The sequence below is a fragment of the Macaca nemestrina genome, chromosome 10 (assembly GCF_043159975.1).
Source record: "Macaca nemestrina isolate mMacNem1 chromosome 10, mMacNem.hap1, whole genome shotgun sequence".
NCBI classification, from domain to species: Eukaryota; Metazoa; Chordata; class Mammalia; order Primates; family Cercopithecidae; genus Macaca; species Macaca nemestrina.
The window spans coordinates 38,872,321-38,899,879 of NC_092134.1; the positions used below are offsets into that span (position 1 = coordinate 38,872,321).

A 27,559-nucleotide genomic window follows, 5' to 3' on the forward strand; every position below is an offset into this window, starting at 1 on the left:
GATGGCTGGTAAAATTAAAGGATAAGAATCTTCTGTACCAGGTGAAGATCGAGTTCAACAGGACACCTTTATTTTCACATTAATATTTTATAATAGTAATGGCCAACATTTATGGAGGCTTCCTTAGTGCTAAGCAATTGAATGTTTTCTCATCGGCACTTCAAAACAGTCTAAAATCTTCTTCCAGTTCTCTAGGTTATAAAACCAAGTAAGTGGTGAAGTCTAGATTCAGATCAAGCCAACCCTCTTCACCGCTGGAATCTATAGAAAGTTTGCATTTGAAAAGATTTTAAAGTTCAATTAGATTACAACCACATGCACACAGTCACTCCAACAAAGCAAACTCCAGGGGGAGGCAGCTCTTTGGAGAGCTGCTTTAATGCGGAATGACTGGTAGGAATTGACTGCAATTAGCTTACAGTGTATTGGTAGGTAATGGGTATTTCTACAATGCTTCAGAGGGCCTGTAACAGTTTGTTCTCTTTGGTGTTTGAAATATTCCCTTTTCGCAGTACAATTTCTTAAATGGGCTGACTGGGCTCTGGGTGTGAATTGATGTGAGGTGAACTCACTTGAAAAGTCTCACCTGAGGAAATTCTAAATGAATTACATTTGCATAGGCCCGTTGCAGCAAAAACAATGTTTACTCTCCCCCTCTCTGTTCTGGGTCAGGACCAAGACGAAACACGGTTAAATGCTGACACCCTCGAGCATTCAGGATTTATCCTGGCAAAGGCATCAGAGTCCGCTAAAAATACCTGCCTATTGTCTTACCTCTGACACTGCTGAGGAATGTGACACTTACCCGGAGAAAACCAGAAAGGCAGACGGACATCCAGTTTGTGAGGAGTTTTTCGACCACGGACTCCGTGCGTCTCAGCATGAGTTTAGGCTGCATGTTACTACACTGTTCCATCAAGTCCCTGGTGAGCACCTCCAGGATGCTGGTCAGGTAGACCAGCTTGGTTTGCAGGGCAATGGTGAGGAAGGAGGCGAACAGACACCTGTTGAAAAAGAGAGCTGGGTGAACCATCAGCTGCAGGCCTAGCAGGACACTGATGGGAGTTTCCATGGAAGCTCACTGGCAGGGCAGGGAGCTGGCTTGTTGGGTTGGGAGCTTTTTTTTAAAGTTTAGATTCTTAACCACTTCTATCTCTAGAACGTTTTCTGTGTTTTCAGCATTTAAACTAGAGTGGTAACAAGAAGTGAGTCTTCCAAAGTTTCAGGATGTTTTAAAAATAAAAAATAACACTTCTGCTTTTTTGATTAAGAATTTATGGGCTGGGCATGGTAGTTCACGCCTATAATCCCAGCACTTTGGGAGTCCAAAGCAGGCAGATCACCTGAGGTCAGGAGTTCGAGACCAGCCTGGTCAATGTGGTGAAACCCTGTCTCTACTAAAAATACAAAAATTAGCCAGGCGTGGTGGCACGCTGCTGTGGTCCCAGCTACCGGGGAGGCTGAGGCAGGAGAATTGCTTCAACCCAGAAGGTGAAGGTTGCAGCGAGCCTAGATCGTGCCACTGCACTCCAGCCTGCGCAACAGACCGAGACTCCGTCTTAAGAAAAAAAAAAAAAGAATTCATGTGGGTTTTTTGGAGTGTTGGAGTTTTTCAGGGCTACTTGGGGGTGGGAGGGTTGTGTGTGTGTCTTCAAAATAGACTTTGTGTTGGGAGCTGGGGGCAGGAGGCTGAAGCAGCAGGATCGCTTGAGGCCAGGGTCTGAATCCAGCCTAAGCAACATAGCGAAACCCTGTCTCAAAATTTTTTAAAAAGGGCTAGGCACAGTGGCTTATGCTTGTAATCCTTGCAGAAGGGGGTATCGTGTGAGGTTAGGAGTTTGAGACCAGCCTGGGCAATACAGCACTTTTTTTGGATCATGTAGTAGAGATGGGGTCTGTACTACTACAACAACAACATTCGTGGGGTGTGGTGGCGTGCACCTGTAGTTCCAGCTACTTGGGAAGGCTGAGGCAGGAGGGTAGCTTGAGCCCAGGAGGATGAGGCTGCAGTGAGCTACGATCACACAGTTCAACCTAGGCCACAGAGTGAGATTCCAACTAAAAAAATAAAAATTGTGTTGGGTGGTGTGATCTAAATGGAGATAAGGCTGCATAAACTTCCAGTCAAACAGCCTTTGGAAAAGTGCATGTTCTCAAGAGACCACGTTCAGATAGTGGTTTGGAAATAAAATATAGGACTCAGGTTTGATTTCTCTCTCTCTCTTTTTTTTTTTTGTAGAGACAAGGTTTTGCTGTGTTGGTCGGGCTGGTCTTGAACTCCTGGCCTCAAGTGATTGCCTGCCTTGGCCTCCCAAAATGCTGGGATTACAGCCATAAGCCACCATGCCCAGCCTGATTTTCTCTTCTTAAAGGCTTTTAAAACATCAGAGAATGGACTAATACCTGTCCTTCACAGAAAAGTTCTTCTGCTTTTCAAGGGTGTGGATGACAGTAACAAGAAAGCTTTTATTACAGATTAGGGCATCCAAAGCTGTGAGACTTTCATTCTTGTCATTGGCGTCTCTGTTCTGAAAAAAAGAAAAAAAAATATAATACAAAATCATATGTAAGTTTAAGGTTACAAAGTAGATCCACAATGGGTTTTCCAAGACAATGAACTATTTAATATTGAATTCATGATCCAAAAAAACCACAATAAAAATTCAAAGTAATAATCATGGAGATGATAATGATGATAACACTATGAACATCAGGCAGTCACTGGGCTAAAAATGAAAACGCAGAGACTTACATGCATATCTTCAGTGAAGATGTGGGTGAAGCCACCTGACTGAGAGGAAGGAGACACTTTTATTATTCATAACATCCAAAGGAAATGAAGAGTGTATTTTTGTTATAATACCCAAGTCCGTTTTAATAAAGTAGAGACACTATTTGCTAATCTGAAGCGCCCCTGGGTTTATGGTGGCTGCATATTCTCTAATACATAATAATAATTATTCAGCTTTCAAGAAACGCCACTGAATTCCGAAAGCCTCTAAGAATAATTATCATGGCATCAGTCCTAGGTTTGGTAGATGAAGGTATCATCTCACATTTTAGAAGAAGTGATTTAAGAGTTAGAGGAGGGGTCATTGATGAAGATTATGCAAATATCAGACTGCTCTTCAAGCAATTTACCTTCTAAAGATAAAGACTAAATTACATTGCTAAGTTTTACAAGTCTTACCTAAGTAGCATCTACGGTTTCAATACACAATGATACTGAAAACAGGGGGTAGTTAAAAGTATAGAATCTGGACCAAACTACTTGGGTTCCAGTCCTGGTTTTAATCACATACTGGTCACATGACATGGGATGTGTTACCTAACCTCTCTGTGTCTGACTTGCCTCATCTCTGAAATGGGGACAATAATGGTTCCCACCAGAGGTTTAGTGTGAAAATAAAATGTGTGCAGAGTAAGTGCCTTGTGTCAGTTATCATTACTGGTTTTATTCCTAATTTATAGCAAACTAGACCACAATGCTATTACCCCACTGGTTTCTAAATGCTAGGTAGCTCTGGAATAGAAACTTCAAAATTTGAGGGTTTGTAGTGTGCCATAAATCTTATTAAAAATTAAAGGTTAAACTTTAAAAGTATGTTAAGCAATACTTTGAGTCCACAGAATGAGACTCTAAACTGAAAACATTCAGGTTTTTCTTCCTTTTTGATAATAGAAACTTTGAGCTAATTTTATATCTTGTGAAGTAAATTTATTCTGTAGAGAATTTTGCTTCATAGTTTCAAATTTGCTAGCCCAAGCAAAAGACCTAAAACTCTTTTCGCCATATCCTCCCCTAGTTAAAAGCAAAAAGTCCCAAAAAACAAACTGAAAAAACCCCTAGACCCTAGGTTTGCATTTTCTAGTTCTTAATATTTTTCTGCTGAACCAACTTCATGTAAATGGACAGGAGAAACAGGTTGATTCTTAATCATAAATACTGAAGTGCCACCCTGGCTCTCTGTGTGTTTTTGTTTGTTTCTTTGTTTTGAGACGGAGTCTTGCTCTGTCACCCAGGCTGGAGTGCAGTGGCGCAATCTCAGCTCACTGTAACCTCCACCTCCCAGGCTCAAGCAATTCTTTTTTTTTTTTTTTTTGAGACCGAGTCTTGCTCTGTCGCCCAGGCTGGAGTGCAGTGGCGCGATCTCAACTCACTGCAAGCTCTGTCTCCCGGGTTCACACCATTCTCCTGCCTCAGCCTCCCGAGAAGCTGGGACTACAGGCGCCCGCCACCATGCCTGGCTAATTTTTTTTATTTTTTAGTAGAGATGGGGTTTCACCGTGTTAGCCAGGATGGTCTCGATCTCGGGTTCAAGCAATTCTCTGCCTCAGCCTCCCGAGTAGCTGGGATTACAGGTGTGCACCACCATCCCCGGCTAATTTTGTATTTTTAGTAGAGACGGGGTTTCACAATGTTGGCCAGGCTAGTCCCTAACTCCTGACCTCAAGTGATCCACCCGCCTCGGCCTCCCAAAGTGCTGGGATTACAGGCGTGAGGCACCATGCCCGGACCCGTGGCTTTCTGTGTTTTAAGGCTGTTTCCTCCTTTCATTCAAATTTCCCTTTTCTTCAGCTTAGATCCTCTGCCTACCCTTATTTCTTCTCCTATTTTATGCAAAGCGAAGAAGAGTCAATATAATAAAAAGCAAGGCTCTAAAAGCCAAAACCAACAGGCAGAGCAAAGAACCCTGGCCTCCTTTGAGAACCTACAATCTCCTCTGGATTTTGCCTGTTGCTTTTTTGTAGGTGCTGAACACCCAAATCCTCCCCCTCCCCAGCCTCCAACCTCCAGGCCTAGAGGATTTGGCTTCTGATCAATCCATAAAGAGCCTAATTAATACCAGGACTTATCTACAGCCTGGAATGCATTTCAAGTGGCATTGTCTTCTTATGATGTGTTTCCCTGTTCTATCTTTTCTGAATTATTATAAATTCAATTTTGACTTAGGTCTTCTTGAAAGGGTTCTGACAAATTTATGCGTGTTTTTTTCCTGGGTTCTCTCCTTTAAACAACTTCTGACTTCAATTTTTATGGCTTTCCCAGTTGTTTTTCAAGATTATACATAACACTGAGTTAAATCAGTTTGGCTCCTTTGCAACTCTCTCTCTTCTAAAATAAGGTAGCATTGTTCCTGGGATCTTTTTTTTTTTTTTTTTTTTTTTTTTTTTTGGAAACATTCAACTTGCAACAGTGTTCCTTTACATTCATTACTCTATCTTGTTCTTGATTACCAAATTTAGAAGATAAGAACATTTCTTTTCTCAGGCCACAGATCACTCTATTCAGCACTCAAGGGCAATCATTAACTGTAAAAGCCCACACAGCATTCATGTTGATAGTCAAAAATCTCCGTTATTTTATTGCTTTTAAATTCTTAATGGGGATCTCAGATAGCTCAGAAATGGGACTCGTGATGCAACCTTTGCAGAGGCCCCGCATAGTCATCCTGATTCGGGGAATCGAATTCCCCTCCCCAGGCGGTGTTCTGCCATAGAAATGGATGAGGTGGCAAATGGCAGATCTCAGTGCCTCGGTACTCTTGGAGGATAAGTTAAGGGAAACAAACTTCACCAGCACAAAAAGCTGAAGTCTTATTTACAGCCTTCTTGATTTATAACACTAAGGCTTGGACCAAAAAATATGGCAGGTGTTTTATGAAGGCATTCCAACCTCCAGACCCTGCATTACATATCATGGTGTCCTCTTCTAGAATTATAGAGAAACTGGAAATTGCTTACTGCATGTCTCTGAGTTTCTGAACTCTAGGCTCCTGGCCAATTGTTTTGGAGAAGCTTCTGGTAAGGTGATACAAACTCTCCTTTGGCCTGGAGAGGTATCAGCCATTGCTTAGAAGTCTAGATTGAAATGTGATCGTTGGTATTGATGTGTTTAAGAGGTTGGGCCTCTATGTGGTCATCAGATCGCAAAAAAGAAGGGCAAGATGGCGGAGCTGGGGTATCAGGACGTGGCAGTGATGATACGCAGGATGAGTGTACCTCGCCAAAGACTTGGGAGGGTAAATGGAGAAGGCTGAGTGAGTGGGTGAGAAAATGGAGATGTGAGAACATAGGTAAGACCAGCAACCCAAAGGGTTAAGTAGACGACTCCTCAGAGCCCTAGAACAAATGAATTAATCAGTTCGTGCATCTATGTCTACTAAATGAAGATGATACAAACTGATCAGCTAAAGAAAAACTACCGAAGAGAACCATAAGAACTTTACATGGCTAAAAATGCCTGTTGTCAACTCCAATTCCATCCATGTCTACTTTCCTCCCTTTTGACCGGTAGTATTTTTCCTTTCCAATTCAGAAGTAATAGTGAATAATCTAGTCGCTGCAATGTAAGTCATGCAGATAAACACAACAAATTGGCTAGCTCACAATTTATTGATTTTTAAATAAACTAGCTCACTTCCCAGCTACACATTCAGTTCTACATTGGGAGTAAAAGAAAGCAAAAATCATCACTGAGTTTCTGTCCCTCCTAGGTTTTTGTTACTGGGCAAAGAATAATCACCAGTGACCCATCACTGTTTTATACCCTAATCAATGCAATTAATAATTACCCTCCTCCCTGCTCTGCTCAAACTTAAGCCATTATTTTGTACCAAGCATATTATCTATAGCTGCCTTGGAAGCAAACACTTGTTTTGACAACAGCAACAAGCACCTTCATTATTATTCAAGACTCAACCTTCGGAATATGATCAATGCTCTTTTACCTCAGGGAAGAAAGTTCTCAGAGCAAAATGTTTGTAGTCAAGGAAGGGAACCGTTCCAAAACTATCAACCACATCCAATTTATCCATCTGCAGCTCAGCAAAGCCTGCAAAACAGAATCCCAAGAGCAATATTTTAACTCAACAAACAATGGATAAGATCTTCTGCTGTTTTGTCTAACACAGGGTATGACCTTGGTTTTCATTAAAGAAGAAACAATAGATAATGACTTGGTTGGCTGCAGAGAAGAGCTGAAATAAAACGCAAAGCCAGGTCCAGGCCCTGCTGCTCTGTTGTCTTCTATTATACAAACAGTTCTCATTACTGTGGCCATCTCCATGTAAGGGTAAAAAAATAAAAATATAAATATAAAAGGCTTATTTTTCTACAAATACAATTTTGGAGCCTACCGTCACGTATCTCTTTCCGGAGCTCGCTTTCCAGCAACTCTAGCTGTTGACTCTGTTTGCGACTCAGCTCCTTCGATTTGTGCCTGGTCACCCCCACGGCCGCTAAGAGACAGAGATGCTGCATTAGAGGGACATGTTCACTCAAAAACCAAAAATGAAAACAAATAGCAACCTTTACAGTTCTTAAAAACAAATAACAAAAAAACCAGATAGGGACAGAGAGCAAGAGCTACAATGAAACTAGAAAATAGCATTGAAGAGCTGGATCTTATAAAAAAGAAAATTTCCCAGTGAGGGGTCACTCTGAAGAGGAAGATGCTGAAATGCAACAGAAAAAACCCAAAACCTTACTCATTTTACAAGTGAAAGCTAAATCAAATAACCTTCACTTGTAACCAAAGATCCCAGTTGGCTGAAATGTAATGGAACAAGCCAAGTTTCCCCACAGCTGCAGCCACTTGCATTGTTCCATTCTTTTTGAATGTTTGTAAGCATCCCTGGAGAAATAAAGTTGTGCTGCAAATGCAGAAAGGAACTGCAGATCCACAGTTGGCTACATGGGCCAAACCTGCATAGAGCTAATGAGGTGACATGATGAGCGAACCACAAGGAACTCCCATACCTCCTTACTGCTTCTAACTGTGCTGCAAAGGCCATAAACCAACCCAGTTCGGTTCTTGGGTTCATGTCCTTGCTCTGTCATTTACTAGCTGTGTGACCTGGGTTAAGTTCCTCAGCATCTCAGTGCCTGGCTGCCTTCTGTGTAAGAGTGCCTATCTCACTGTGATGCTGGGAGGATTATAAGAAGTAACTCATAAAAAGCATTAAGAATGTATTATTTAAAAAGTATAGGTATTCAACAATCAACCATCATTATTCTAGGAAGCTTCTCCTCACTTATACAAATTACAGCCAGGTGCGGTGGCTCACGTCTGTAATTCCAGCACTTTGAGAGGCTGAGGTGGGAGCGTGGCTTGAGGCCAGGGGTTTGAGATCAGCCTGGGCAACAGAGAAAGACATTTTTCTGTCTTTACAAAAAAAAAAAATATAGAACATTAGATGGGTGTGATGGTGCATGCCTGGTGTCCCACCCAGCTACTTGGGAGGCTGAGGTGGGAGGATCACTTGAGCCCAGGAGGTCAAGGCTGCAGTGAGCTGTGATCGTGTCACTGCACTCAGCCTGGGCAAAAAAGAGAGACCCTTTCTCCAAAAAAAAAAAAAAAAAAAAAAGAAATTACATAATAGATGGGCTCTGCTACCAATAATGCTGGAGGAAACAAATACAGCTCTTCACTGGACTACTTCATAAAGTCAACAGTCTTAATAACATGCGTTGTGCATGTCTAAGAAAGGGTGGAGTATGTAGTGGTTCCCAAACTTACTTGACCATGGAACCTCCTTTTCCAGGACAGTCACTTGGGACCATTGTTCCTCAGACCTCAGTTTGAGCAACACTGACTCATGCACACAAAGGCTCATGTTTTCTAGCTCCAGAGACTTGCACAGGTATCAGCAATATAACAAGTACTGGATGAACATCAGGTGAATAGATGCGGGGATGAATGAGTGAATATATGAGTGTATGGAAGGAGACATTGGCCACTGCCTGGACTAGCCATCAAATTTCAGAAAGGCAATACCTATGTTCAATCAAGAAATACAAAGTGGTTTTTTTTGTTTTTTGTTTTTTTTGAGATGGAGTCTCACTCTGGCCAGGCTGGAGTGCATTGGCACGATCTCGGCTCACTGCAACCTGCAGCTCCCAGGTTCAAATGATTTTCCTGCCTCAGCCTCCTGAGTAGCTGGGATTACAGGCATGTGCCACCACACCTGGCTAATTTTTGTAGTTTTTAGTAGAGATGGGGGTTTCACCACGTTGGTCAGGATGGTCTTGATCTCCTGACCTCGTGATCTGCCTGCCTCGGCCTCCCAAAATGCTGGGATTACAGGCGTGAGCCACCGGCCAAAGTGCTATTTGTTGGTGGATAAGACTTCCTTTTTCAAAGAAGGATGAGAGAAAATAGACTTCAAATGACAAGCAGCTCAGAACCAGAGTCACAAACGAAATGGCTGCAGATATCAGCTACACAGATGTGTTAAATGGCCTAGGTGGAGACAATATGGAGTGGTGGCAACTGTGGTCAAAACCTAGGGAGCACGTTCCCTCTCTCAAGGGCATAGCTGCTACTCAGCTCTATTAAACAGATGCTACAGAAATTTGGGATCCAATGATCCAAATCTTTCACATTTTCAAGAGATGTTTCCAAATGTGAATCACTAATTTTTAAATGTTATAAGCTACTTAATAGTTTTAGAAAATGCTACATGGGCGAAACAAAATATATTGGTGGGCCAGATGTAGCCAATGAGCAACCACCATGGGCTCACGGTGTGTGGATGAGCCTGGGACCACTTTAAGAGATGACATAGATCATTTAAAAAAATGTGTTTACTTTTTAGACATAGGGCCTCATTCTGTTGTCCAGGCTGGCATGCAGTGGCATGATCATAGCTCACTGTAACCTCAATTTCCTGGGTTTATGCAGTCCTTCCTCCTCGGCCTCCCAAAGTGTTGGAACTACAGGTGTGTGCCACTGTGCCCAGGCATGACCACACTTCTAAAGTGTGGTTCTGCCCAGAAAATCAAGACTGGCATGAGACTGGGGTGGTAGGTGGTGGGGGGTGGTCAGGATGAAATAACCAAGTCCTGGGAGCCCAAAATCCCAGAGAAGTTCTTAGAGAATTAAATAAATGAACATTTGTTACCACAATTCGAAGGAATGGAGAAGCAAAGTAGATTATATCCCTCAAATCCCAAGATACCATCTATGTAATCCAGCCTTCTATTAATGAAGCAACCTTAAAAAAAAATTTGTTTTTTGTTTGTTCGTTTTTGAGATGGAATCTTGCTCTGTCCCCCAGGCTGGAGTGCAGTGGTGCGATCTCGGCTCACTGCAACCTCCGCCTCCCGTGTTCAAGAAATTCTGCAGCCCCAGTCTCCCAAGTATCTGGGATTACAGGCTCCCGCCATCACACCGGCTAATTTTTGTATTTTTAGTAGAGATGGGGTTTCACCATGTTGGCCAAGCTGGTCTTGAACTCCTGACCTCAAGGCAATCCACCTGCCTCAGCCTCCCAAAGTGCTGGGATTATAGGCAGCAGCCACCACGCCTGGCCAAAAGAAAAGTTTAGAAAGCCCTCAGCATGTACCTATTATTCGTTTCTCAAAGTTTTGATTTGGGCTTTCACCCATTTATACTTAATTGAAGCAAACAGCCCCTGAAAGCTGAAAGTCTGCCTGCCTGGCGAGAGGCCCCAGGGAATAATTTCTCTGACAACATTAAACAGGGCACTTACCAAAAATGACAACCACTAGCAAGACAGGGAGCACAATCAGAAAATACCACGTGGAAGGAACTGACTCCTGCTCGACGTAGAGCTCCAGGTTTCCCAGCTTGACCTGATGGGACAAAGAATGTCATTAGACCCAATTGAGTTGGGGACTGTATTTATTTACATAATTTCCCCCCTAAAATGGCTTCATAATACAAAAAGAAGCAGTGAGCTGGGTAGGATATCTGAGTTCAACTCTCATTTCTGTGGCAGATTGGCTATGTGTCCTTGGGCAAATCCAGAATATTCACTGTGCCTCAGTTTCCTGAAATGTCAGTTGACGTGTGCTGGACTACACCCTCAGAGTCTTAATTTTGGCCCTGTTTGCTCTGGGGGTTTTAAGTTGTGGGAGTGGGGGCAATAAAGAGGCAGTAACCTGTAGGCAAGAAGCCCCTGCCCCTTATTCTAAGGGAGAAACTCAATTTTTATCTTTTTTACAGGCAGGGCTTGTTTTGTTTTTGTTTTAGACACACGGTCTTGCTCTGTTGCCCAGGCTGGAGTGCAGTGGTGTGATCATAGCCCACTGTAGCCTCGAACTCACCATGGGCTCAAGTGATCCTCCCACCTCAGCCTCTCAAGTAGCTGGGGCTATGGTGCACACCACCACACCTGGCTAACTTAAATTTTTTGTAGAGACAGGGTCTCACTATATTGCCCAGTCTGGTCTCGAACTCCCAAACTCAAGCGATCCTCCACCTCAGCCTCTCAAAGTGCTGGAATTACAGGTGTGAGCTACTGTACCTGGCATCCTATTTTGAATAAAACATTCTGTGGCAAAAACCAGATTGTCAGTGCTGATCAGATCATCCCTCAGGGATTTTTGCAGTTTTAGCATTTTTTTTTTTTTGTTATATTTTGTGAAACTTGTCAAGGGAAAAACTCTACATGAAACTTAATTATTTCATTGATGTACATACAAGTATTAAGGCGTGTTTCCATCTTTGGACCCATGCTGCTCCCCGTGGAGGCATTTGAGCACAGCAGCTGGAGGATGGATTTGGACCCAGATAGCTGAAGCTCTCCATCCCAGCTCTGCCACCTGTGTTCTCAGCCACAGAACCCTGGGTTAGGTACGCACATCCAGTCTCCTTTTTCCTCATCTCTGAAATGGGATGTTGGGAGTGCCTCTTGGTAGGCTGTCATAACTAAATGCGTGACGTCATCTGAATAAGTCAGCTCATGGCGCCCTCCTCAAAACTCTCCCATGCCTTCCCCAGCCCACCAGCCAAGCCCTCGCCATGGTCCACAAGGTCCTAGTCATCTCCTGTTCTCTCCGCGAACTCTCTAACCTCAGAAGCCTCTGCTCTGCTCCCTCCACTGCAGTGACACTGGCCTCCTTGCTGCTCTTCAAGCACGCCAGGCAGCCTCCTGCCTCAGGACCTCTGCAACCTCTGCTCCCTCTGCCTAGAATGTTCTACCCCAGATAGCCCATGGCTTGTTCCCACTCCTCCTTATACAGATATCACCTTCACAAGCAGCCCTTTTCTACCCACCATTGCAAAACCTGCAGCATGGCCCCCCACCCCCCCACACTGGTGCTTTTTTCTCCATAGCAACTGCCACCAAGTAACACAATTTTTATTTATATTCTTCATGCTGTGTCTCTTTAGGGAACCTCCACAAAGGCAGATGTTTTTGTCTGTTTTATTCTCTGTCTGTCCCCATCACGGCATAGGCTCTCAGGAGCTATGTCATGACGGATGAAGAATGCTAACACTTGCTCTTCTCAACTAATAGGAAAGGTGGAAACACTGGTGAGTTGAGTTGTTGTTCCTTATTGTTTTCTTGAAACAGGGTCTTACTATGTTGCCCAGATTTCTAGGGGCTCAAGTGATCCTCCTGCTTTGGCTTTTCAAAGTGCCGGAATTATAGGCATGACTTATCTCTCCCAGCCCAGTTGTTATTCCTGTTTTAAAACTTACTATTGGCTGGGCGCGGTGGCTCACACCTGTAATGTCAGCACTTTGGGAGGCCGAGGCAAGCAGATCACTTGAGGCCAGGAGTTTGGGACCAGCCTGCCCAACACAGTGAAACCCGGTCTCTACTAAAAATAGAAAAAATTAGCCAGGCGTGGTGGCGTGCACCTGTAATCCCAGTCACTTGGGTGACTGAGACATGAGAATCGCTTAAAACTGGGAAGCGGAGGTTGCTGTAAGCCAAGATCGTGCCACTGCACTCCCGCCTGGGTGACAGAGTGAGACTCTGTCTACAAAATAAATAAAACTTATTATTACCCCCATTTACCATACAGATAGACAAAGAGAGGCTCAGGAAACTCAAGTGATTTACCTAAGGCCACAGAGCTATTAACTGGAGCCACTGGGACATGAACACATTTTTGTTGTTGCCTTCCAGTCTGAAGTTCTTTTTCATTGTCTTTTATCCAATTACTTATGACAATAGATCAAAAAGAATTTATATAGGCTGTACAGAGCCTCATATGGCAGGAACACTATAAAGGGTGACTTCTGTTTCCCTTCTCAGTGGTGTCACATCTTTATTATGGGACATAAATATAGCAGTGACGGGTCCCCCAAACATATCTGGGAAAAGATTAATCGCAGAAAGTATGACTTCATGGTGAAGGAAGCAGGCTGTGACCCAGAGATTATCTGACTCCATCTGATTCTAATGCTACCCAGAGTGTGCTGAAGAGGCCCTTGTTTGTTTTGGGTTTCTGCTGAGACATGTCACCTCCGCATTTGAGAAAGGAGTGACAGCTCATTTGTCAATGGGTCTAGAGATTTTGCTTGCAGATGCTACTGTATAAATGTATGGCTAGAACAAAAGCTATCAAGACTCATTAGGATTATAGACAATGGTGTGTCCAATGCTTTGACTTTCAAACAAGCACAGGGATGGATTCAGCCAGCTATTTTGGAGCTATTTTGCTTGGGCTCGCAGTACCAGCTTTGTTTATCTTCTATCTAAAGTGAGGATCTGAAGATCCATGAAAGATTCCATTCTGGCCTCTGGTTTAGCCAAGGAATTATCACAAAAATCATGTAAAGACAGCAGGTGGGACTGCCAGGTCACTTACACGAACTTTCTTAGAAGAGTTGGCAATGGTGCTTGCAGTCTTGATGCCTTTAATTTTGCAGAGGATGGTGGTGAGATCTTGATTTCTAGTAATATTTTCAAAACTGCAATTTAATTGCCCATTTTCCCCATGGAAGAGAGTAATTTCAATGTCTTTTTTGGAAATGTTGAAGTTGTCGTTTTCTTTCTGTGAAGAATAAAATGAAGATGGAGAAGTCAGAGCACGTGTAGAAACTCACAAGCATAAACACACCTTTCCGGTCAAGGGGGCGGGGCAACATCCCACCCAGAAAAAAAGAAACATACTTGAATTTTCACTTCCAGTTCTGTGTCCACCTCGGATTCTACCCGATACCCTGTGAATCTGGGGTCCTCCCGATACTGCAGGGTTCCACAGTCCAAGTAGGTGTCTTGTACTCTCAGCTTCACAGTGACATTCGTGCGCACTTTTGAACTCTTTAAACTGGGGGCTAAAAACCCGCAGTAAGTCGCCACACAATATTCAGAGACCTGGAGAAAAGAAAGGAACGTTTTAGTCACTTTGTGAATGAATGCCAGCTCTGATCTCTAAGAGCTAAGTGACCTGAGCAACTTAACTTCTTGGTGCTTCTGTTTTCTCATGTGTAACATGGAGCCAGCAATACTACCTCCCTCACAGGATTGACTTAACCCTACATTACATTAAATGAGGGCTACGTTAAATGAGATTATGCATGCTTAGAACAGGGCCCGGCACACAGTAAGCACTCAAAATGTGCTAGTGAATATTATGATATCATGAGTGACAATGAAAGCAGCTGGAAGGTTATGCCATGGGAAAAGAAACTAAGCTGAAAGCAGTAGGCTACGGAAAGGGGAAGATTCTGACCCAAGAGGCTTAGGTGTCCTTGGGGTCAGCCTGTCTGAGCCCTCGGGAACCACGAGAAAAGAAAAGTGTCCAACCCCCAGCAAGGGCCAGCTCCTGAAGCGCTTGTTGCAGCTGAATCACTCTTTGTTGGGGAACCTCCTGCAGGGCCTTAGCAGAAGTCACTAGCCACAAGAAGGAAAAGCCTTTTCAGGCGTAACAGAAAACAGGAACAATGCGTCCCCCATGAAATGAAAAGCATGAAAACTGAAAACAATGCAGAAAAGGCAGCCTGATTTACAGGATTAAAACAAAACAAAACAAAACAAAACAAAACAAAACAAACCATAAATAGGCTGGGCACGTGGCTCATGCCTGTAATCCCAGCACTTTGGGAAACTGAGGGAGGAGGGTTACTTGAGTCCAGGAGTTGGAGAACAGCCTGGGTAATATAGTGAGACCCTGTCTCTCTGTATATAAAAAAATAAAATTTAAAAAGTTAGTAAATATATAACATAAATATATTGAAATATATTGTCCTGTTTAGGTGTACAGGACAGGCAGAGGAGGCTGCTGGGTTAAGGGAGGATGGCAAACATTCTACAGAAAAGCAATGATAACCCATAAAAAGAAATTCATCAGGTGGTAAAAAGTATTTTCCCCCATCCCCACCACCCCCTGATACTAGAGCATAAAAAAGACAATAGGAAGGGGCAATTGGTGGGAAAATAGGATGTGAAGAGCTGAGATCTGGACAAGCACAACCTTCCTTTCCCTTCACATCTTTCCAAACTCTACAGCCCGGAATCTCCTGCTCACATTTCTGTCCACAGGATGAAAACTACTGTCTCCACTGCCTCAGCAACCCTAACTCCTAGCAGGCTGGCTTCTTACTGAAGATGCCTTCTAGAAGGATTGCCGGCGAGAGGATCACCCAACCTCATTATCCTCAAGACTCTACAGTTCTGTACTCATGACCAACTCGCACCATGCGATTTGCTCTTTTTCACTGGTTTCTGAGCACCCTCTGGGCCACCTTCACCGCCCATCCTATTGTCTTTCATTCCTTAAAATGAAGCTTTGCCACCAGTCCTAGGTGCTCTTTTCTTCCTCCTCTGTGCTCTCACTCCCATGATGTCACCCCCACTCTCCCTTTAACGATACTGCTATAAAGACAAGCTGGTCACCTCTAGCTTCACCATGCCCCAGCACCTGAGACCTGCTGTGCTAACCACAGCCCAAAGGGACCTGCTGTCAGCCCAGAGAGACTGCGGACGTCTCCGACACACCTGCACTGGCATGAGCATCCTCACTGGGCTCCCAGCCCTTCTTCAGTTCCTGCCTCTCCAAACTCAGCTGTGCACCATTGCCAAAATAATAACCGCCCTGCAGGAGGTTCCCCAACAAAGAGTGATTCAGCAGCAACAAGCGCTTCAGGAGCTGGCCCCTGCTGGGGGTTGGACACTCTCTTCTTTTCTCGTGGTTTCCCAGGACTCAAGACAGGACACCGAAGCCTTTTAGGTCAGAATTCTCCCCTTTCCCTAGTCTACTGCTTTCTGCATAGTCTCTTTTCCCATTGGTAACCTTCTGACTGCTTTCATCGTCACTAATTGTCTCGGTCCAGTGTGAGTCCAGTGCACCTAGACCTGTGTCACTTCCTGCTCAGAGATCTTCAGTGGCTCCCTGCTGCCTACAGAATTAAGGGCAAGTTTTCAGTCTGATGCCGCTTTTTGTGGCCCCAACTCAGCCTTACAGCTATCCTTCCTGCTCATTCCCGACCCACCCTCTAGGTTCCCACTAAGCAGGATTGAGTGACGTTCCCAGCAGGGGCCTGCAAGGATTCTGTCCTCTGTACCTGAACTCACCTCCCTGCTCTACCCAGCCCACTCCATACTGCAGGCATACTTCATCCCATCCATGTTTAATTTCTCTTTCATGTGAAAATACCTGGTGTCTTCTTGGACTCACAGGGTTTCTGAACAGTTAGGGAACCAGAGGACCTAGAACCTGATGATACTCTGTGCTGTCAACTTTTTAAATTTTTATTTTATAGAGATGGGGTCTCACTATGTTATCTAGGCTGGTCTCAAACTCCTGGCCTCAAGCAGTCTTCCTGCCTTGGCCTCCCAAAGTGCTGGGATTATAATTGTGAGCCACCACACTCAGCCTCAACTTTCAGTCCCAGTGTAGATTTGCTGCCTGCCTCCATGAAGGCAATATGACTATCTCACTTATCTTTTGTCCCTGCACCCAGCAAAATGTTTTGCCTGCAGTAGGTGCTCAAAAAATTCAGCTTGATTTGGGAACAGCAAGTGGGAGGGAGAGTAAGTCCACGAAAAACTCAGGCAATGCCTCTGGTCAGAGGGTCAAACTACATGAGTCATTCAACTGGAGGTGTTCACACCATGGAGATGTGGCCTGGAGTCAGATACAGTGTGAGGCTTGGAAATGGCTCTGAACCGTGTCAGCAGGCGAATGTGTGCACGACAAGGCTGTGAGGACGGCCTATCAGGAGGCCCCCGGAATTTGGGTCTGAACCCACACTGTCCCAAGTAGGGAGCACGTCAGCCTTGGCAGGAAGTGGTCAGGCAGGGCCCCAGAGAGGCAGCCACCTCACATATCTCATCAAGGAGAGGGAAAAAGGGGAAGAAAGAATGGGGAAGGAGATTTAGAAGTGTGTGCGAGTACACTTGGAGGCCTGACTTGTATGTGAAATCCCTCATCTCCCCTCTTGGCATCAGAAGCTTCCATCTAGAGCAGCCGTGTCCAGCCTTTTGAATGTGAGGACTTTTTTGCTTATCTGTGGTGGTGGGTATCACAGAAATGATGCACAAACATTTTTTAGCTCATCAGCTATCGTTAATGTTGGTGAGGCCCAAGACGATTCTTCCAGTGTGGCCAAAGGAAGCCGAAAGGTTGGACACCCCTGCTCTAGAAGATCTCCATCCAGAGGCACTGGTGGGAGAACTGGGCAAGGGTGGAAGCCAGACCCCTCCTACCATTTCTGCTGTGGGGAGATGAAAGGGAAGAGAAGGTGACATCAGATGGTAGGGAACAAATTGGGTCGAGGAGAAGGAGAAGCATGTGACAAGATTTCTGGGACCTTTGCAAGTCATCTAATCTCTGTGAACCCCAACTCTCTCTGTGCAATGGGAACACCACCACCTACTCTTCACAGAAATGCAATTTTTTATATCACACCTTAACCTTTCACGAAGAATTTTCACACATATTCATAAGCATTTCCTCATTAAGGTGACTTGCCACAAAACACATAAAAAGAAAATGTCAGGTCTTATTGTACCAAGTTCATTTCTCTTTCCTCATTGCTGCAACTAGAAATACTCAGCTACAAGGATAAGGTTTTATTATTTCCACTCTAGCACAGATAGTATATATGATAGCATAGGTAAAAGTTTATAACACCAAAGTCACAGAAATAAAAAATGCCCCCCAACAAAGCATAGTGTGATGAAAACAGAACCATCCTTGAAAACAACTATTGTTACAAAGCAGCTGGAGACTTACATTTATGTTTCCTTTTAATTCATGTGAAATGATTAAGTTGTCAATTACATCAAAATTTCTGCCCATCATGGTTATATTTTGACCACCACTGCAAAGAATAAAGACAACAATAAGGGTTTCATAGCTAAAACACAGGCGTTTTGCGTTTATGAACAAAGCTATCAATTTATTCATGTTTAATATTAAACCCAATTATGTTTGAGAGCAAATTAATGAATTTTAATTTCAAATACAGGACAATTTTAGAAATCTTTTCAGGATACCAGTCACAAATTCAGGGGTTTCAAGATGCATAAATATAAAAATTCAGGTCAGATCCTATTTTAATTCTAGGAAAATGCCCAGATTCTTTGATGGAATTTGAATTTTGTTGTGTGTCATATCGCCACATATAATCAGATCAGGAGCTGTATCTTGAAAAGGTTTCACTAAACAGAATTTTGTTTGATTACTGTTTAATCTATATAAAGATGCTTCAATCTAACAATTTTCAAAATCAAACTCCTAACCTACCAATGATATGCTATTTAGAGAGACAGGAAACACTTTGGGCAAGGTAAAATTACAGATGACATTAAAAGTGTAAATTCCTATTTGGTACGCCATATAAATAACAGCTACATTCTATCTCTCTAAAACCAAGTCAAATAACTTCACGTTTCTCAGTGCATATAAGCGAAGCGGTCACTGGGTGTGAAATAAACAGCTGTCCACAGCTCTGGCTGCCCTTGTACCCCTGTTCATGTAGGTCACCAGACACTCATTCTAGGGGACAAGAGCCTGTATGTCAGGTCCAACAGCCAGCTGAGCCCCTGATGACAAGACCAGGAGGCGGGCCTGAGCAACCCAATTTGTGTAGGGCAGAGTGAAGACACTGATCTCTGAATCCTCCAGCCACAATGGGGATGGGCTGAGTTGGCCTCATGCCAGTCTGTAGCCATTACTAGAAAACCAAGCCAAGCGTGCTGTCCCGATGGCCAGCATTCAGGGCCACATTCTTGTTCAAGGCACAGTGACCCAGGAGCAGCCAAGACACACAGGCTCAGAATGTCACAGGTGACAGGACAGTAAGGAGCCTCTTACTCTACAGCAAAGCGGGATACTGCAGTGGCTCAGAGCCCAACCTCCTAGTCCCGGCTGTCTGGGGTCTGGGGTGAGTCGTTTGAACCCTTTTCCTCCCCTAGTTCCCTCATTTGCAAAAGGGACAAGCCATAGCAGATCTCATAGATTTGTTGTGAGTATGAACCTAGTCAACAGATGAGCACACCAGGCACGTGGGGCATGCCACATCAATGTCTCCTTTTATATGGAGAATGGAATTGGTCCTAGAGTGGGGGATGTCATGCTAGAGCCTTGGTTTTGAAATTTCAGTTCCTCTTATCTTACTATTATGGACTGAATTGTGACCCCATAAAATGGGTATGTTGAAGCCCTAACTCCCAGCGCCTGGGAATGGGACTGTATTTGGAGATGTGGGTGGTTAAACAGGTAATAAAGGTTAAACGAGGTCACTGGGGTGAGCCCTAATCCAACACGACTGATGTCCTTATAAAAAGAGATTATCCCAGCTACTCAAGAGGCTGAGGGTGGAGAATCGCTTGAACCCGGGACATAGAGGTTACAGTGAGTCAAGATCCTGCCACTGCACTCCAGCCTGGGTGACAGAGTGAGACTCTGTCTCAAAAAAAAAAAAAAAAAGAAGGGAGATCTGTACAGAGAGACAGAGGGCAGACCACGTGAAGACATAGGGAGAAGATGACCATCTACAAGCCAAGGTGTAAAGCCTCGGGAGAAACCAAGCTTACCAACACCACGATTTCAGCCTCCAGAACTGGGAGAAAGAAATTTCTGTTGTTTAAGCCACAAAGGCTGTGGCACTCTATGTCCACCCTAGCAAACTAATATAGCCACCTCTCTCTTGATCTTAAATAAGAACATTAAAAGTGATTTTTTCTTCCCCTCCTTTTCTTCTTCTTCTTCTTTTTTTTAACAAAGCTTTGTCTGTAGGTTTATCTAGAGAGTACTTTGAAAACTAGCTTCGTACTGTGTCGGGCAAAGAAAATATCGTTAGGATTTTAGTCCTAAAGAGATTTAGGAATAAAAATATTATGAAAGTGAATTCAAATTCAACTAGGGGGAATCTTTATTGTAGAACTCTTCACAATAACCAAGATAGGTACTCAATGGATTAGAGGATAAAGAAAATGTGGTACCTAAACACAACGGAGTATTATTCAGCCTACAAAAAAGAATGAGAACCTGTCATTTGCAACAACACAGATGGAACTGCAGGACATTATGTTAAGTGAAATAAGCCAGGCACAGACCGACAAATGTTGCAGGTTCTCACCCATATGTGGGAGCTGAGAAAGTTGGTCTGATGGAGATGGAGAGTAGAATTATGGGTATCAGAGGCTGGGAAGGGTGGTGTGGCAGGGTCAGAAAGGGATAAAGAGGGGTTGGTTAATGGCTACAAAAATACAATGAGATAGAATAAGATCTATTGTTCAGTAGCATAGTAGGGTGTCTATAACTCACAATAATTTATTGCATATTTAAAAATAGCTAGAAGAGTAGAATTGGAATATTCCTAACAGAAATAAATGATAAATGCTTGAGACGATGGATACACCAATTACCCTGATTTGATGATTACATATTCACTGTATGATTGTAGAAAAAATATCACATGTGCCCCATAAACATGTCCAAGTATTATGCACCCATGAAAATGTAAAAAATACATAATAGTAATAAATAAAAACATTCAACCAGAGAGAGAAATGTTTTTCTTAACATATTGGATTTATCTGGGCAAGTTTATTTTGGGGTTTCCATCTCCCCCTTAGGGAACATCTTCAAAATGTTGATTCTGCTTTTCATTTTGATAGCTCCCAATATTTCCCCCAAAGAATTCAAAACAGCTTACTCTAAAGACTGTAAAATGAAAGAGGTAAGAAAGAAGCATTTTATTATGAGCAGGAGGGACACATAGTAAAGAGTGTTATATATCTATATCAAAAACCTAGACCAACATTTCAGCTGTGAGTTTCCCAGCAGCCATGGTGAAGAGAAAAAGATGTGCTCATAGCATTCACAATGAGCATGGGAAGCAGATGCCTTGTCAGGTATGCATTTTTCTAGGAATAAATCCTAAGGAGAACTTGGTGAGAGGAATTTGGAATGACTACTGTTTCTGAATTTACTTGAATAAATCAATGATCTTTGTGCATATGACCCTTAACCACAATGAGAGAAAAAGATTATGAATCTAGAAAGTACCTGATCCAGGTGGTAGCAGGAAATATAAGGGAACAATGTGGCAGAGCAATGTAGGATAAGGATCCCACAGAAGAGCAGTTCCCACCATCAAACTGGATACACACATCCTTCATTTCTTTCCGGCTTGATGGAAGAGAGAATTTCATGTGGGTGTCATTTAGCACATGGCTAACCTGTATCCTAGAAAGGAGTAGAAAAAGAACTCTCACATGACACAGACACTTAGCACAGTTGATTACCCAAGGTGACAGCAGATGAATTTCACTTGAACTACAACACTTCATGAAGGAGCAGAATAGCTGCAGGCAACTACTGACTCATCAGGGGCCAATGACCCAAGTTGGGTATTATTAGGGGCTGGGTTCCTCTTTCTTTAGTACATTTTTATCTTTCTTATTTGCATTGCCCTCAGAACTGAGAAAGGAAAGAGGTGTAACCATTGCCTGGAAGAAGTACTAATAGAAAGCAGAACATGAACTGGGGGTTACATTATATTAAGAATTATGGATAATTCTGTTGAGTATCATAATGGCATTATGCTTATCTGTTAGAGAGATACTGAAGTATCTAACAGTGAAGGATATGGTGTTTGGTTCTCATCATGCCCCGCCCCCCAAAAAAACCCCAGATAAGATAGATGAAGCAAGATTGGCAAAATGTTGATAGGCTTTGAAACGGGGAATGGCTACAGAGAGGCTCATTACACTCATCTCTCTTGTATGTTTGAGTTTCCATAATAAAAAGCTTAAGGAAAAAAAGCCCTAGTCAAGCACTGAGAGGGTAAAATCCAGCACCAGACAGAGATGGAAATTCTGCCATTCAAAGGGGGCCTAAACCAAGAGCCCAGGCATCTCAGAATCAATCAGCATTGGGGCCAACCTGCCCCCTAAGGAGTCTCCAGGCTGGGACTTAGCTGGGGCTGTCCAGGGTGCTCCCGACGTCCAACAGGAGCTGACGCTTGGCGCCCTTTCAGAGCCAGAGCGAAGCCTTCTCCGACATTCCTGCTGTCACCTGCAGCTTCCTCTGTGTGTCTACAATGACCCTCTAAAGCACAAATCATTAAGCCTGGGTTGTGTCTGAATAATGCTCAGTATAATCATGCCACATGAGAATCTATTATTACTACTTAAAGGCCATGTGCATGATGATTAACTTTAAAGCTATCACTAACCCTTTAGGATAAGGCAAATTCAAAAATATCTGAGTCAGTTTGTACTTACACCACCTCAAACGCTCATTTTCAGGTTTATATTCAGAGCAAAGCTCTAGGAAATTTATCATATAGTGGTTGAACATTAAAATTCAAACTTGTTTATAAATTTTAGAAGAAGAGAGGTGAAAATGTAGATCATTCCACTACTAGTATTTTTCTCTTTAAAATAATTCCCATTTTAAAAGTACTATATGAAAAGAGCTTGGGATTATAGCCTGGGCTCAGGTATAGAATTAACTGAGTATTATGTTGACTGCTTGTGAACCTGGGTTCACCACACAGATGTGGTTACGAAATGCTACATGCAGGAAGGTCTCCTAGTCATTTAATTTAATAACTGCAGTATCTCAAGACACATTCGGAATTAAAATGAGAACATAAAGAGTCAGAAACAGGGTAATGCTCTGAAAAACTACTTATTTTCCATGAGGTTGATTGCCTTTCAGTGAATACACAGGTGTCTAACTTCACAGATTTCGCTACACAAAATGAAAGATTTTTGCAATAAGGTATTTAGCCAGGATAAACAGCACAAAAAAAAAACCTATGTTGCATAGATACAGCCTCTAATGTGTGCTTGATAATTCTGGCAAATAGCAGAACACGGGCAAGCCACCGACGAGCAGCTTTTTTCATCAAGATCACAGAGATTCCAGATTTACTGCTATGAGGGGAAGGGCATGGCAGTGATGTGCAGAACATGAATTAAAGCAGAAAATTCAGTAAATAAGCATGGCAGATTAGAATGCTGTACAAATCTGTTTTAGTAGTTAAAAACCAAAACATCACGCTTCAGCAGATTGTCTTAAATGCATTTCCATGATGAAAATAAGCTTAGTATTATCCTCTATGTAGACTGTAACATCTTTTACTTCAAATTAGCCCAAACTTATACAAGTTAACAAGCAGAAAACTCAAATAATCTGTTGTGTTATTTAATGACTGCAGTTATCACATCTCTTCTTTTTTTTTGAGGGGGGAGTAACCATTTGCACAAGGACATCGGTGGAAATTGAAAATTCTTTCTCCAAGTTTCACCGATGGGATGAGTCTGGGAAAGAAGTGACAGAAATAATAATGTTCAAGGGATATACTGACTGGATATTTATGTTGGGGTGTTCTTTTTTTACTACCATTATATGTAGTAGAAATTTAATTGTTGGAGGCTGAAACCAAACCAGTAAAGAGAAGGCTACAAAGAACAAAATGTCCACATAGAATGGATCCAAGAGGTTTTGTTTTTTCAACTTTGGGTGGCACATTGGAAGAGTTGCTCCAAAAAATTCCCCATCAAATTTCGAGGTACTCAACTATTTTTCCAAGTGCATCACCTAAAGAATGATGTTTACTACTCCATATACTTGATTTTGTTACTGAAGATGAATCAAGACCCAAAACAGGCAACATCCTGAAATGACTATATACTGAGATTTTTGGGGAATAACACAGAACAGAGTCTCTCACAATGAACTTCAGATCAGTTGTGAAAATTATTTTACGTGTTGGAATTATGTTATGTCAAATACTCTGACTAATTGGTCTGCTTTGGTGCATGGCAATAATTTGACTATATAAAGGTTATAATCACATTGATATTCCTTTGGCACAGGTTTGAGCTTTATGTGACCCGGGATAAATTATTAGTATTTTGACTCACACATCCTTATCACAGGTACTGGTTCCTTTCAGGATCATTGTGATGTTCGATGCCCGGGTAAAGTTTGCTCCCGTTACTATCACGTTGCTTTTCCCTAATGTCGATACTTTCTGTGGCTCAATGGACTTAATGTAGAAGACCTATTGGAAACAAAAGATTAAAACAGGAGATCAAAGCTAAGAAATGGCATCACTCCAAAAAAAAAATCTGTTTATGCGCTGCAGTTCGAAGAAATCACTGGGAAATTACAACATTTTGCAAACACAAGCAGACAGTGTTTAATGAAATCAATGAATTCAAGGAAGAGTGCTGCAGATTTATGTCTCTCAACATGTGACAGCATGAGGTCAAACCAATTAGTTTTTGTCTCACAAGACAGTTGAAAATACAGTTGAAGAGTCTGACATTCTGTCTGAAGAGCGAGGTATCACTAGAGTTTTCAAAATGTTCACTGCCTTACAGCCTCTGGAGGCTCACAATGTAAGCAAAATCAAAGAAAAGACAGTACATTGACCATAGGCCAATGACAGACTCATCATTAAGTTGAAATAAATGTCATTCCAGATAAATTTAATTCCCAAGAAAGCAGTTCATATTTTTGTTACAGTGAAGCTATTTGAATCCAGGAGGATACTGCAGGGGGAAAAAACCTCAAGAAATCAACCTGTTCAGTCAACTAATATCAAGCAGTTGGATGTCTGAACCACTGTGGCCAACCATGGTTTGTAGATACCACAACCTCCTTCTTGGTATGCAATTTCAATAGACTTTATCAGGCCTAAGGTCAAGAACATGTCCCTTGGAGTCCCTTGCTACCTAGCTTCATATCATGTAGGCGAATGCCACCTTACTTCTCCATTTGTGATGTCTAATCAAATTCTCCCTTAAAAAAAAAAAAAGCCCTTTATTTGATAGCAAGAATCATTTTCCCTTTTCAAGATAAAACGGTCCTGATTTCTTTCACTTTTCTGTTACAGATGCTACTGTCTATCATTCTGATAATTTTACTGTTCTTTTGTAGACCATTTTCAGCAAGTCTGTATTCTTCTATAATATGGTGACCAAAACAGGACATAAGATTCTAAGACTCTAGCCAACAGAAAGTCCAGCAGATCTTCAGCAAGAGTGAACATCATTCTCACACTCTTTTTTCCCCCTATATCCTCTGCCATCACAGAATATACTCACAGTCTTGATATTTGAAAATGACCCCAAGGACCAGAGATGCTTAATCACATGACATTTGGTGAAATTCTAAATGCTGAGTGCATCCACTTGGAGGACCAAGTCCAAGAAGAAGCCCCTGAGCCACTGGGAGAAGTCCGTGATGTCCAACACCTGCCTAATACCTGCTTCTTGAAGCAATTGAGTATCCTCTGCTCCTTTGTGCATGGAACACTCATCGGGGTGGCATTGCTGGGCTGCAGGGGCTGCCTATCCTGCTGAAACAGACATTTTCTCATTCTGCTCCTCGGCACACACAGGTGCTACATGGCCCGGCAGTCCCCATCACTCATCAGCGCTTTGGATTGGTTTTGCAGATTGAGGTAAATTCATCGTTAATGTCATCAAAGCAATGATGTAACGTGACACAGAATTGATTTTGGTAGCAGAATTTATTTTAATCACTTTGTGAAGGACGTTAGCCCCGTATTTATAAAATCACTAAGGGCCTGAAAGGGTCACTTTAATTATTCTGTTATACTTGACTGCATTTTATGGGGGAAATTATCTGCTAGAGTGGTACTTGGAATGGGGGGATTAGCAAAGCCTTCAAGATAAATCTCTTGCAAATGTCAAGTGTGCGTTATATAGCAAAAGGCTTACTCTTCGCTCTTACATGGTGACAGCTAAGAGAACAAGTGTTTACTGAGCACCTACAGGGTCCTTAGGCCAGATGTTGTGGGGGACACATGATCTATGTGTGCACTGGATCAGGAGTTGGCAAACTATAGTCTGTGGGCCAGATCCTGCCCGCTACCTGCTTTTACATGGTCCATCACAAAATGTCAAAAGAAGAATAATATTTCATGACATATAAAAACACATGAAATTCAGATTTCAGCACCCATAAACATTCGTCTGGGTAGTGTCTCTGGTTGCTGTTTCCTGCAGCAGTTTAGTGGAGTAGCTGTAGCAGAGACCATACGGCCCGCAGAGCCTAAAATATTTACTGCCTGGCTCTTTGTAGAGAACATTTGCTGACCTCTGCTCTAGAGGAGGCTACTGGCTTCTTAGGGGAGCAAGATAGAATTTTTTTTCTTTTTTTATGTAAACCTCAGTGCAGACTCACATTTGCATCCAAGTCAACTATGATTCCGAGGTTTCTTTTCTTTCTAGATAGTCCTTCCTGCTTCTTATATTTATACTGTTGATGTCTGCTTAAGCAAAATTTTCAAACATGCCAAGTAAATGCTACTTCTCCACTCTCTGCAGAGGATAAAGAGAGCCTTACAACTAATGTAAAAAAGATTTTTTAAGGAAGTTATATTTTGCTCCTTAAATGGCTCTGCGAACACCATCAGAGGACGCGCCACATCATCTTATTAACTTTTTATTTCCCTGAGTGGAGACAGCCTTGCTACTTCAAAAAGATTTTAAACCCCTACTGTTTAGAGAAGTTTCCCTTGGCCGTCTAGGATGGGATCCGGCCCTGGCCTGTCTTGTGAAAGTGGGTGCTTCCAATCTGCTTTCAAACAGGGTCAGATTAGTTGTGTTTTGTTTGCTGGTAGAACCTCTTCTAATCTTAATAAATGGGTTAAAGAGCTACCAGGAGGACCTCCCTAAATAAATAGTGCAGGTATAAAACAACATTTTAGAAATAAAAGATGGGGTTAGCTCTAAGGCTGCACTGTATGGCTGCAACAATTCTTAGAAATACATTCTTTCTTTTTACCAATAAAGATTTTGAAAAATCCAGTACAGACAAAAGAGCAAAGAATCATCTCCCCATAAAGGTTCTACACATTCAATATTTTCGATCAATTCTGTATTTTTATCAAGAGGTTTTAATTCATAAAATCTAGCATATAGTAGCCAGCCCTACAAGCTTACACATTTCAGAGGGGGTTCATTTTAAAACATAATCGAGCTCAATACAAAGAGACAAATTCTTGCAGCCCTGTAGTGGGATTCCTCCCTCATCCTATGTCCAAGGATTTCTATATATCAAATCAAAATACTATGGACTATAACCAACACAGCCCTATGTTTTCCAGCAATTAACCTCAGAATAGTCTACTTCCTGTAGGTTACATTTTAAAGAATTCAGGGTTATTTTAAAACGGCTGCACAATTTGAACTTATTTAATAAACTACTATGAGCTCTGGTTTTTACTCCCTGTTTTGTATAAGAAAGCACATTAGAAACTGGTTAATTAGGAGATTTATAGAATACCCAATCCTTTTTATTTTTTATTTTTAACTAAGTCATTATAGGATATTGGAAATAGCACAACCACTAA

At 42.4% G+C, this 27,559-nt stretch overlaps 1 protein-coding gene across 3 annotated transcripts in view; it reads right to left on the minus strand.

Annotated features, from left to right (window-relative positions):
• The window catches only part of LOC105483698 (plexin C1), a 159,288-nt gene that overhangs the window by 46,035 nt on the left and 85,694 nt on the right, over positions 1–27,559 (minus strand). For all 3 annotated transcript variants that reach the window (XM_011744680.3, XM_011744681.2, XM_011744683.2), the window contains exons 10-20: positions 24,096–24,235; positions 21,226–21,405; positions 17,944–18,031; positions 13,878–14,081; positions 13,573–13,758; positions 10,497–10,599; positions 7,140–7,241; positions 6,732–6,835; positions 2,753–2,791; positions 2,404–2,528; positions 806–1,004 (exon numbers count right to left, since the gene is read on the minus strand). In XM_011744680.3, coding sequence (XP_011742982.1) covers positions 806–1,004; positions 2,404–2,528; positions 2,753–2,791; positions 6,732–6,835; positions 7,140–7,241; positions 10,497–10,599; positions 13,573–13,758; positions 13,878–14,081; positions 17,944–18,031; positions 21,226–21,405; positions 24,096–24,235 — 1,470 coding nt within the window. The remainder of the gene's footprint in view (positions 1–805; positions 1,005–2,403; positions 2,529–2,752; positions 2,792–6,731; positions 6,836–7,139; positions 7,242–10,496; positions 10,600–13,572; positions 13,759–13,877; positions 14,082–17,943; positions 18,032–21,225; positions 21,406–24,095; positions 24,236–27,559) is intronic.